Source organism: Thamnophis sirtalis, unplaced genomic scaffold, assembly GCF_051295495.1.
Source record: "Thamnophis sirtalis isolate CommonGarterSnake01/CBP01778 unplaced genomic scaffold, rThaSir2_p1.2 scaffold_6, whole genome shotgun sequence".
NCBI classification, from domain to species: domain Eukaryota; kingdom Metazoa; phylum Chordata; class Lepidosauria; order Squamata; family Natricidae; genus Thamnophis; species Thamnophis sirtalis.
In genome coordinates, this window is record NW_028261386.1 from 71,621,613 (window position 1) to 71,634,664 (window position 13,052).

General features: G+C 38.7%; 2 protein-coding genes across 4 annotated transcripts in view; one reads left to right on the forward strand and one right to left on the reverse strand.

Moving 5' to 3' along the window:
* The window catches only part of ERMARD (ER membrane associated RNA degradation), a 25,464-nt gene extending 22,068 nt beyond the window's left edge, over positions 1-3,396 (reverse strand). For both annotated transcript variants that reach the window (XM_087718128.1, XM_087718127.1), the window contains exons 1-3: positions 3,256-3,396; positions 542-710; positions 94-233 (exon numbers count right to left, since the gene is read on the reverse strand). In XM_087718128.1, the coding sequence (XP_087574254.1) occupies positions 94-233; positions 542-710 (309 nt within the window). In that variant the 5' untranslated portion in view covers positions 3,256-3,396. The remainder of the gene's footprint in view (positions 1-93; positions 234-541; positions 711-3,255) is intronic.
* Positions 3,390-11,128, forward strand: DYNLT2 (dynein light chain Tctex-type 2). 2 transcript variants are annotated; one of them, XM_087718129.1, is made up of 4 exons: positions 3,390-3,528; positions 5,615-5,824; positions 6,810-6,968; positions 10,870-11,128. In XM_087718129.1, exons 1-4 carry the CDS (start codon positions 3,430-3,432, stop codon positions 10,978-10,980), a joined length of 579 nt encoding a protein of 192 aa, XP_087574255.1. In that variant the 5' UTR covers positions 3,390-3,429; the 3' UTR covers positions 10,981-11,128. The 2 variants fall into 2 exon arrangements, with proteins under 2 accessions (XP_087574255.1, XP_087574256.1); XM_087718130.1 differs by having other exon boundaries at positions 6,813-6,968.
* Positions 11,129-13,052: the final 1,924 nt, after the last annotated feature.

Sequence of the window (13,052 nt, forward strand, 5' to 3'; positions counted from 1 at the left end):
CTAAAGAAATGTGTGTGTACATATGTGTGTATCCATCCATTCATCCATCAATCCATAAATTCGGGATGGGGATCCAATCCAACATTTTCCTACCTCTGGGCAGTTTGTCCATTGAAGCCATACCACAAACTGGTTTTCAAATTGTTCCACTGTAAGTGATTTCAAATGCAAGTGAATAGATTCACATAAAGGACCTAAAGATCTCATACTGTTGATATAATCCAATATTGAGTCTAAAAAAACAAAATAACCAGGTTCAAGAATACTGTCAAGTACTGCTAAATATTAAAAAAAACTTCAAAAATATTTTCTCCTGAAAGGGTTCCCTGCTTAAATTCATTAAGAAATTTCCTTTTTTGTAGAAAATCTTAAATAGTGATTTGGTCACTGAAGCTAAAATTAGGAATTCTAATTCTATTATTTTTAATAAAAAGATCCCCCCCCCCAACCAAGTAAAAGATCTCCGCTGTATATGCAAATTCAGAAACACGTCTTACTGTCCCAAGTATAGCAATACACTATATTTAAAAGCAATAAAGACCTTGCTCTCCATATTGTACATGTTTTGTGATGAATTCCCAATTTATTTCACCACTGTCGCATATAAAACTACTGACAGCACAGCTTGTTTTCCTCTCAAATCCAGCTTCACAAATCATATAATGCACTGTAGGGGAAAGGCAGGTAGATGGTGGATCAGCTAAGAACATCTGAAATGCAATAAAAAGGCAAATGGTAATATAAAATAAGGGAACTCTTGCAGTCTCACTTTTTTATCTAGATCTGGAACACTTCATCAACTAAAGGTAGGCTTAACCAGAGAGTCTCTGGGGAACCCTCCAGTTCAATCTGGGAAGCCACAGGTCATCCTTGTCCAATTCATTTCACCAATTATGGGCCCCAACATATTAATGTTTGCTGACTTCACTATGGTTGTAATAAATACATGTGGGAGAAAACAGTCACCACTTGTAATGAAGCTGTGACAGAATTGCATAAATGCATTCCTCTCATTGACTGAGGATGATGCTTCTAATTCCTCTGGATAAACAGAAGGTTTTTTTCCTTCATTCACATTGGGGAAATATGGCTTTTGAGTAGGAAAAACAAAAAAACACCTGTTATTGCTGCATTTTAGAAGTCATTGATAGCTTTACAGCCCAGATTGGTAACACTAACAGACATCATATTATAATTCCCCCACCCCACCCCGCCCAATAAAGCACCAACCCACTTTGTAATCCGAGAACAATACAGTGCAACAAAATAAGGGTCACAATTAAGCAAATAGTTCTATATTAATACTAATTATGCCAGGCAGTCACAGAACCTCTGAATTTAAGATGCATTTCTGTCTAGGTGATCGGGTGAAAGCACATACAGGTAGTCCTTCACTTACAACCACCATTTCCATTGAATAGAATAGAATAACAGTGTTGAAAGGGACCTTGAGGTCTCTTATTTCAACCCCCGGCCTAGACAGGAAACCCTATACCATTTCAGACAAATGGTTATCTAACATCTTCTTAAAGACAGTGTTGGAGCATTCACAACTTCTGGAAGCAAGTTGTTCCACTGATTAATTGTTCTAACTGTCAGGAAATTTCTCCTCAGTTCTAAGTTGCTTCTCTTTTTGATTAGTTTTTACCCATTCTTCTTGTTCTACCTTCAGGTGCTTTGGAGAATAGCTTGACTCCCTCTTCTTTGTGGCAACCCCTGAGATATTGGAACACTGCTATCATGTCTCCCCTAGTCCTTCTTTTCATTAAACTACACATACCCAGTTCCTGCAACCGTTCTTCATGTTTTAGCCTCCAGTCCCCTAATTATCTTTGTTGCTCTTCTCTGCTACTCTTTCTAGAGTCTCCACATCTTTTTTACACCATGGAGACCAAAACTGGATGCAGTATTCCAAGTGTGGCCTTACCAAGGCATTATAAAGTGGTATTAACACTTCACGTGATCTTGATTTTATCCCTCTATTTATGTAGCCTAAAACTGTGTTGGCTTTTTTGGCAGCTGCTGCACACTGCTGGCTTATATTTAAATGGTTGTCCACTAGGATTCCAAGATCCCTCTCACAGTTACTACTGTTGAGCAAGGTACCACATCATCTAGATCACTGCTAAGCAAGCCAGTTGTTAAGTGAATTTTGTCCCATTTTGTAACCTTTCTTGCCACAGTTGTTAAGTGAATCACTGCAGTTGTTAAATTGGAAACATGGTTAAGTGAATCTGCTTCCCCATTGACCCTGCCTGACAGATCACAAAATGATCCCAGGACACTGCAACCGTCATAAATCCATGCCAGTTGCCAAGCATCCAAATTTTGATCACATAACCATGGGAATACTGCAATAATCCTAAGTAGGAGAACTGGTGATAATTCATTTTTTTCAGTGCTGTTGTAACTTTGAACGCTCACTAAACCAATGGTTGTAGGTCAAGGACTACCTGTAACTTGTGAAAAGTCACAACTCACAAGTGTTGCCAGCAAAATTAGAGCTTTCTACCATTGCTGTGAAATAACATTTAGTTTTCATGACAATCATGATTTGTGCTCCTTTTCTCTCCTTTAGACTGGAGCTTTAACAGCAGCAAACACATGGGTAGCAAGTTGCAAAGAAGATATATACTTATTATGTCTCCAAGGAGTGTCTTCCAAACTCTTTCCCAATGCAAATCCCCTAAGCCAGTGGTTACCAAAAGGTGGTCTGCGGATTTTGGTGGTCCATAGAAAAAATATTTATATTGCACTAAATACTATTTATCTTTTTTTTTAAATTCATGGTCTGTGGGATTTAAAATTATGAATTTTGTGGTCCCTGAAATCTGAAACGTTGGCAACTTCTACCCTAAGCCTAAGTCCCCAAACAGTGAGGTGTGCCTCCCTTGGTGCGGAGCAGAGTCCAGAGGACCTCTGAAGAAACTTTTAATTACATTTTTAATAAATCCACCTTTCCTGCAGCTTCATTGTTCTCCTGTGCTCATTTTGGTGTTTGCATTTTTAGGAGAGGTATGTACATGAAGTTTACAACAAGTATGATGGTAAAAACTTTAGGAACCTTGCCTTAAACTGCTTAACCTAGCGTTTAGCAAAAAAAGAAGGAAATAGCAAGCCAGGCAACAAGTCGACCTGAACTGGTATGAAGCTCTAGCTCATAGAGCCGCAATCATTGAACTACAATTCCCAGAATCCTCCAACTCCTCTTAGGCGACCGACCAGATTGCGGGAAGACTGATCCGCCGCATTTACCTCTGCTCGGTTCTGGTTCTTGGGTTGCTTAGCTCGCGCTTACTGACGTCACGGGTAGAAAGCAGCTTCGCGCCTCTGAAAGGCTACTCTTAACGGGTCCGTTAGTGTGGACGGTTGCTGCGCCGGGAAATTCAACGTCCGCCCCTAGCAGTTGCCTAAAGGGAGGCGTTCCCAATGGATAAAGCCAAAAAAAAGCTGGCCGTCACTCCTTCCCACCTTGGGCAGCCATGGGGAAGAAAACATAGCGGTTTAGACAGAGATCAGCTCGGTCGGGTAAGACGAGGCGGAGCGGCTCCATCTGCGCGTGCGCGGAGCGACATTGGGGCGGGCGAGGCTTTCCACCGAGTGGGCGGGGCCGAACGGCGGGAAAACTTTCACCCGTTTTGCTGAGGTGGTGCGGTTTGGAAAGCCAGAGCCTATTTTTTTTCCTCAGTTAAAATGCTGTGTAAATATGGTCTCGGTCCAAAGTTGTCTTAAGCTACACGAGGAGCGCTTGCTGTTAACAACACTAAAGTTTTCTTACCAGTTTTTCTCAACCTTGGCAGCTTTAAGACGTGTGGGACTTCAACACCCAGAATTCCCTAAGCCAGCAGGCTGTAGAGTTGAAGTCCATACTTCTTAAAGTTACCAAGGTTGAGAAATATTGCTTTATGTCAAGCATGTTGCAGATCTAAGGAAACCCTGTTCAGGAGGGTTACTTTTGGTTTCTACTATATTCTGATTATGTTCTGTAAAGAAGTACATTTTATTGCTTGTAATGAAAGAACTGCAGAAAAAACAATTACTGACAACCTGTCTTCCACTGAGGACCTGTACACTGCAAGAGTCAAAAAGGGCTGTGAAAATATCTACTGACCCCCTATATCTTGGGCATAAATTATTTCAACTCCTACCCTCAAAACGATGCTATAGAGCACTGCACACCAAGACAACTAGACACAAGAACAGTTCCCCTCCCCCCAATGCCATCACTCTGCTAAACAAATAATTCCCTCACCACTGTCAAACTATTCACTAAGGCTGCATTACTATTACTATTAGTCTTCTCATTGTTCCTATCAACCATCTCCTCCCACTTATGACTGTTGCTTGTATCCTTATGATTTATAGTGATGTTTCCTGATGGCTTATTTGTACCCTATGACTATCATTAAGTGTTGTACCTTATGATTCTTAATGAATGCATCTTTGTCTTTTTATGTACACTGAGAGCATATGCACCAAATTCCTTGTGTTTTCCAATCACATTTGGCCAATAAAGAATTCTATTCTATAACTTAAATGTATGCCATTGTAGCTTCTCTATACGTGTATTATCTTTGCTTCTCTTTATTACCTAACATGCTATCAAAATTCAAATTGGAATGTTTCTGTTTCACAAATTCTTTCAAGTACCCTAGGCATGAATCACATAATAGAAACTCATATTTGACTTTCCCTTGGAGAACCATTAGCAACCCTATCTGCATCTTTGGTCAAGTATACTGTTCAACTTTATAATGAACCCTTCATCCACTGCAAGTTGAGCAGACAAGAGACATACAGTCATTTACCAGGATTATATTTCAGTCTTTTTTGTTTAAATATTTTTTTTAAAAAATGACAATTTTAAGATGTGTTAAAGATATTAAGCATCTTAAAGTTTGAAAAACACTGGTTTAAATGAACATCTAAAATATATTGAGACACTAGGAAAGTATTCATAGGATTGCTACTTTTGACAAAATGATTTCTACTCTGAGTCTGTGAATACTGTTGAATATCTTTGTTTTTGGAAAAGGCAATGTTTGTCCAAACTTTTGGGGACTATATAAAGTGCTGACTGAAATTTGTTCAGAAAAGCAACTGCCTAAATCAAGAGGATATCAATATGGTTTAAAGGCAATGTTTATATTCCAAATGGAAGTTTTGATGAAAGAATAATGTGTAGAAAATAAAGTAATTTTGTTTTCCCTCATAAAACTATAACTCTGAGGTTCCATATTAAGCAAAATGGAATATATACAATGCAGAACTAATTTATATGGCTGCAAATCAGAACATTCCATTGCATTCAGTTAAAGAGCCATTTTGGGATAGTAATGTTAGCTTACAAACAGGATACTGTGAATTTTAGTCCTGCCTTGGACATGAAAAATTGGCTAGGTGACTTCGGACCAGTCACTCTCTTAGTCCAACCAACTTCATAGGGTTGTTGTTGTGGGGAAAAGGAAGAAGTACTGGTATTTTAACCACCTTGAATTGTATATGAAAAAAGAGAATGAAAATATAAACTAACCCCCACTTACTATGTTTATGTTTCATCATTTTAATTTTGAGAGTGAAATAAAGATGTATTTATGTATTGGGGGGGGTTTAGGCTTCACAGGTAGGAAAACACAGAGGTTCAAGCTATGACATATCAGGTATGGACCCTGATGATGACTCCACCACAGATTTTACAAAAAATGAGCTCTTGGTATTCAAGACTAGCTTTGCAAGACCGAAATACGCTAACACTTACAGGATGGAACCTTATAGAAAATGTGAGTCTCATGTAGTAAGGAAGAGAGCTGAAGATATTCTAAAGGTATAGTATTTTCTAATAATAATTAGGTTCTAAACCATGTTATATTATTTTAACACTTTTGTTAAATTAACAATTGTTAATTTATTTTTTTGTTAAAATGTAGTTTATGGCAAATAACCTACAAACCTATTAAAGTACAGGTAGTCCTTGAGTTATGACTACAGTTGAGCCCAAAATTTATGATGCTAAGTGAAACATCTGTTAAGAGTTTTCCCCCATTTTATGTCTTTTCTTGCCACAGCTTTTAAGTGAATACCGGTAATTGCATTTGTTAGGTTAGTAACTTGGTTGTTAAATGAATCTGGCTTCTCCATTGTCTTTGCTTGTCGGACTTTGGTTGCAAAAGCTGATCATGTAAACCCAGGACACTACAACCATCATAAATATGAACTAGTTGCCAAGCATTTGAATTTTGATCATATGACCATGGGGATGCTAAAAAAGTCATTTGAAAAATAGTCTTCTCACTTTTTTCAATATGTTGTAACTTTGAATGGTCACTAAATGAACTGTTGTAAATAGAGGACTACCTGTAAATGGAGCCTATTCATTATCCTCATACACTTCAGTCCCATTTGTGCCGGAAGCACCTTTTAAGGCATTTCCAGGTTGAAAGGATTAGCCACTATTATCACCTGACATAATTTAGCTGTTAACTTTTGGTAACAAGTCTTAGAGTATGGGCAATTCCAGCCTCTATGGACAAACCGAAAATCTTGCAATTGAATTCTGAACATTTCTCACAAATTAGTTCCCAGAATTCCTTGGAGAATATAATATCTAAAATTAAAGTGGTCTAAAACTAAAATAATAATAAGCACAAATATATTCTAACCTCCTATAAAGTTATATTTAACTTGTCAAATAAAAAGGTTCCTAAAATGTATCAAACATAGAATAGCTTTAAATGTTAAATGCTGTATGGCCCATTTATAGAAAATTTGTATTATTACAATTATTGGCAATTTTGTTTGATCCTTAATAGCAGAAACTTCAAGATTTCAAATATATTGGAATCAATGGTGCCCCCACTTGTTCAGTTATCTCCGAAGATATATTAGCAGGAGTCAAGGATCTGGGGTTTGATCGTTACAAGTATATAGTTCAGGTATTTCTTGTGGAAAAGACTGGTCAGTCAATACATGTAAGTACATAAACTATCCTAGTCTGTTCTCTGAAAATTGCCCACAGTTCCCTGTTGCAGTTGTGCAGAATATTACTTTTCAAATGGGACCCTCTCAGATTACTAAAGTGGAATGAACTACCTTGCTAAATCATACACAAGGCCTTACCTTCCAGCATTTTCAAGAACAGTCAGCTTATGGAAAAATGCAAACAAAGCATGTAAGTAATGGCCATCATAACTGAAACTTCTTTTCATTGGGTTCAAATTCATCTGCAGAAAATTAGCTTTGGTTGAAATTGGTAAGATGTAATAAATTGTTTTGCACATATTTTCACCAACCAAATCTACTGTATTCCCTTGATTAAATAAAGCACTTTATTTATCCTGGTTATTATGACTAAAGTTGTTGCAACTTTACCGGTTATTACTCTGTGTTCCATCAGGTGTGACAGAAAAGGCATGTTGTGGAGGTTGTGGTAAAAAGTACCCTTCTACCTCATACATATGTAAACTACATTCGTTTTAAATTGATAAGATGCCCCCACATGCATCAAATATATGAACTAGAGAAACTGCCCTTGTATTAAAACATTCACAGCAAGTAGAATTGACCCTGAGTGATGACAAGGAGGAACCATATCTCAAAAGATAATATGGCTGTCAAGCTGGGGATCCAGTATGTATTGTGTTATTGCTTGTATAGATGCAAATAAAATTATGGTGTATTTTCAGAGTGATTTGGTTCCTTTAGGGCAGTGACTGCTAACCTTTTTGGCACCAAGTGACGAAACTGGAGTGTGTGCCGGAGCACCGGAATCTGGAAGATCTGCTTTTCCGGGTTCCGGAATGCGCATGTGCGCCACACAGATGGTTTTCACACAACGGAACCTGGAAGAGCAGCTGGCAACAGTGCACATGTTCACAGAGAGGGCTCTGCATGCCACCTCTGGCGCATGTGCCATAGGTTCGCTGTTGTGGCCCAGCAGGATCCGGTTGAGCTACTGATGGACTCGGATAGCGAGGAACCCTATGAGTCTGCCCTAGACGATGTGGAGGACCCTGGGCAGGGTTCAGATTCAGAGCAGGGACCAGAGTGGATGGTTGGCCACCAGGAGGCATCTGAGGCATGGAGCAGTGGGGAGGATCAAAGGCAGTTTGTCTCTGATACTAGATTTAGAAGGGCTGAGAAACGGAAGCAGCAACTCCATAGGCAGACTCACAGAAAATGATTACGCACAGGTCGTTGTTGATTGGCCCCTCCCAAGAAAGATTATAGGTGAGGCGTTGGGAGGGGACATTTGCAAGAAACAACCGTTCGAATTAGTAGTTTAGAAAATCTGTGTATTCTAGCCGTGTCTGTTTGTTTGGACTATCTGCGTTGCTGTGTGTGAACTATCTGTGTTGCTGCAGAGCTACTCTATTGAATGTGAGTTGCCTGGGCCCTCAGCCAAAAGATTTGTAATCTCAGTAATTGAACAGTGGCAAACAGTCAAGCCTGTGTTCTGGTTTATTCACAAGCCGGGGGGTCAGAACAGTTCGCCATCACAGCTTTAGGGTATAGCCACAACATAGGTCCCATCTGTTAAGGAATGTCCTCTGATAGGAGATGATGACCTTTCCTGGCAGGAGCGACTTTTCTGCTCTAATGCCTGCCTTTTGGAACAGCATTCACCTAGAGCAAGGGTAGGCAACTATGGCCTTTTTACAATTTTTGGACTTCAACTCCCAGAATTCTGCCCTAGAGGTTAGATTGGCTTGGTCCTTTGAAAGTCTCCAAAGACATGGCCACCTGTGCCTGGAGATCCAGTTGACCTATACTAGATGGCTACACTGATTGATCCATAACTTTCACTTGCCTGCTTTTTTATGTTTCTTGGTTTTAATTGGGTTTTAAAGGGAGGTATTGTATTTCTTATTGGTTTCTGGTTTTGTTTATTGGCCCTTTTAATACCCATCTCACATTTGTACACAAATGGGATAAATAAATAAGGTGCCAACAATATGTACTTGTTTTGGAGCACCTCTCTACACTTCGGATGTTTCTGGATTGAAAGGATTAGCCAGCTATAAACGGTTGCCCAGTGATAGGTACTATGAAAGATATCTATGAAGAACAGTTACCTATTGAATTGTACATATGTATTCCATTTATGTAGCCACCCATCTCACATTCATAACTCTGGACAGCTTACAATTAAAACAGTACTGAAAAATAAAAAAATAAAATAGCCAGACCAACAATACAAACATTAAAAACAATTGAAAGGCATACACTAGAATCACCGGCACACCATTCAAGAACAATACAGCCTTTTTATGGGTTAGGGTACCACTCTCTGATCCCCAAGCCAGATGGGTAAAGCCAGTTCTTTCTGGAAGCCAACAAGGTTGGGTGCAGCCTGACTTTCAGTAGGTGTGTAGATGGCGTTCCAAAGAGCAGGTGCAATGGTAGGAAATACCATTCTCCAGGGTCTCTCCAGATGAGTTTCTCTGGTGGATGGAACCTGCAACAAGCCTTTTTTGCTAAGCTGGATGGGTAAATGTCATTGAGTAGAGGCAATGCCCTTATATAATTAAATTATATATTCAAATGTCAAGGAGCTGGGTTGATTGTTACAAGTATATAGATACTTGTAAGTATATAGATAAAGGTATGTAGAACTTATAGAGATATAAGTATTATCAATAGTGATATTTTTAATTACATAATCAAATATACATAATATGCTAAGACTCAACCGAATCACAAACAGATCAGTAAATAAGAAAGAAATATGGCACAGATTTTTCACTTGGAATAATATTTCCCCCCCCCAATTATTTAACAAAGTATGGGAGCAAGAAATTATCAGCATAAACTTTCATGAGTAAAGTACAATACACTTTATTAGATGCATGATATGGGAATGTTAACCATACAATAAGGAGATAATTGAGACATTTCATGGATTGCATTTTCTTCTGAATTCTTTTTTTTAATGCTTTGGTATGTATATGATCTTAACTCATAATAATTCACCTCATGAATATAAATGTTTATTCAAAAATAAAATTATTTTCCTCATACTTTTTAAGATTCTGCATTATTTTTATAACAAAATTACATAGACCTATGGATTTTTTCCCCTCTTGAAGTAAAAACTCAGTGAAATGTGAATCAGTTTTTAAATTTTAATGTTGGGGTAAATTGCTCTAAATTGTATATGTTGTAATTTTTGCAAAATAACCATATATATTACTATAGTGAAAATTGCATACATGCCCATCTGCAATATATAATTCTCATTTCCAGGAGTAAAAATTTGATGCATAGGAAATTTGTGCTAACTTTGCTTTCTGTATAATGCTAAATCTAATTTTTTTATATCTCTTGTTTATAACTCTTGTTAGGTTGGATTTTATTTCTATTCTTTTTTATATTTTAGGCTATGTTCATGAAGATACACTCTTTAAAAATAATCTGGTGAATTCTAATACTAGTTTGGTACCTCTCCAATGTTTTATAGACATTTTAAGTATAATTTTTTATTTGTAGCAGACATTGCATTTTCTTTCAGATTTTTTTTCTTTCTTAATTTGAAATTATTTTGCCATATTATAAACTTGGCGGGGCTATTATCTTTTTTCCATATATTTGCTCTTAAATTTAATTTTTTTTAACTTATTTATTAAATCAGGTTTGATTATGTCATCATGTCACTTATATATAATGTGCTGACATTGTAGAAATTACTTCAATTTATGCAGTTTGATTTTAATTTTTGGCAATTTATAGATAATTCTGTTAAACTGAACAAACAATACTCATTCAACGGTCCCAGCAATATTGTTGTAATGGATTTGTTATGTGATTATGAATTATAATTTTAAAAAGCATGCTAGCTAATTTGTTGCTACTTTGTTCTTTTCCTTTTTCCAGATTGCCAGCAGATGGGTCTGGGATGTTGCAAGAGATACTTGGGTTGAAGCTCAATATGAAACTGAGAACTATGTTATGGTGGTTCTAGTAGTTGCTTCCTATTTTGAGTAATTCATAAATTAATTTATGGACATTTATATAGCAACCTACTCACAACGACTTTAGATGGCTTACAAACAGTAAGAAAGAAACATTGTAGCAATATATTGAGATTTTATTGTTCTATTTGCTCAAATAAATGTATTTGCTTTCAACTACACTACCATTGTGACAATTTTTGTGCAAAACATTTATGTCAAGGTGATAATCCTTGCTGCCTGTTCAGTATTGATAACCAAACAACTGGGTGTGTTACTGTCTATAGGTAGTCCTTGGTTAAAGATAATTCGTTCAGTGACCATTCAACATTATAATGGTGCTGAAAGAGTGTTCATTACAACTAGTCTTGAATTTCTTGGTTGTCCAGCATCTCTATGGCCGCATGATTGCAATTTTTTCAATCCTGCAGCATAATCACAATTAGTGACCTTCCCTGCCAGTTGAGTCCAGTTTATACATATCCGTATGGAACTAAAACTCTCATCTGCTTATAATTTATAATCTTCAATTTGGGCGAAACAGTGCATCATAGAAGTTTGAATCAAAAGGGCTAACTTACAGAATGCATCCAAAATCCTCATTGCTCTCATGGGATTGAAATTTGTTAAAGTTGTGGCCATTTCAGCAGTTTCTGACTACACTCCCCAGAAACCCATAGGTTGCTTGGTGCAAAGGAAAATGGAAAGAGGTGTATCCCCATCCTCTTTCCTCCCTCCCTCTGGCCCCTGTGCCCAATCAGCTGGTGGCAGGACCCATCAGGCAAGTGGCTATTGGCTGTTTTGGAATAGAGGCTGAAATTTGAAATCTCTTAACAACAGTGGCTGGTTTGGGGAAGGAACAAGAGAATAGTTCAGATGTCTCCTAGCAAGGTAGAGCTGATTGGGAGGCACTGATGTTTCCTTCTTGAAGGGAGGGGGCTCTTGGGGACAAACCAGAACAGGGAACAGGAGTGCAGTTTTGCCCATGGTTCACCGCCCTTTGTTCCACCCACCTGCCCTCCACCCCAAGTGGCAGGGAGTTCCTTGAAACAGCTGAGGTGGAGGACACAACTTCACTGGCTCTCCTGAGAGTGGTGAAAGGAGAGGAAATGATACAAGCCTACCTTACATCAAGAAAGAAAAATGACTAAATGGGTCATGGGCTGTCTAGTTTGCATTTAAAAAAATTAAGTGACCACTAGATGGCAGAAAAAATCCCTGTGTTTCCTGTCACCTTGCAATGATTTAGACCAGTGGTCCCCAACCTTTTTATCGCCGCGGACCAGTCAGCCTTTGATAATTTTACCGTGGCCCGCTGAGCGCGCGCAGGGGTGGGGGGGCGTTGTTCGCGACGACACATTGATTGTTTATATATCAGATTGTTTTGATTAAACAACTTTTATTTTATTGTATTTAAACATGCCTTACAAAATAAAATACAATTACATAAATATAAAGTGCAAGGCTACGCTACTAGCGCTGTCTACGCTAGCCCTACGTAGCTGCGCAGGCGCTGTTAGGTTTTTTTCAGGAATCGGCCAGCGCTGAAGCACTGAAAAGGAATGAGAAGGGCGGCGCTGGACACAGGGGGGCGGTGGGCCGCTGGTGACGTCAGAGTGCCACCAGCAGTCCAGTAACACCCCTTGTGCCAGTTAGCCCTAATTTGCATACAGAAAGAAACTATGGCCCCCGGCCGCTGCAGCAATCATGGCCCCTGGCCGCTGCAGCAATCATGGCCCCTGGCCGCTGCGCGGCCCGGTGCCAGGTACTCCACGGCCCAGCACAGGTCCGCGGACCGGGGGTTGGGGATCACTGATTTAGACATTTGCAGCCCAGATAGGGTGATAATATTTTATGCAGCACTTACTGCATTTGTTAAACTGATATCTTGCCTTTCTTCCAGACTAGCTTCTTTTGTTTTTCTCCCAACCACCAAGGCCGACAGATTAAGACTTCAAAAAATTTGCAACCAAAACAAAATAATTGCAATAGCATCTCGTTCTGTTTTATGAGTGGGCTTGACTGAGTCTCAGTTTGATTCAGTGCCTTGCCTCCACACACATATACATCAGCAAACATCCAAGAGGAGACAGGTTACCTATAAGA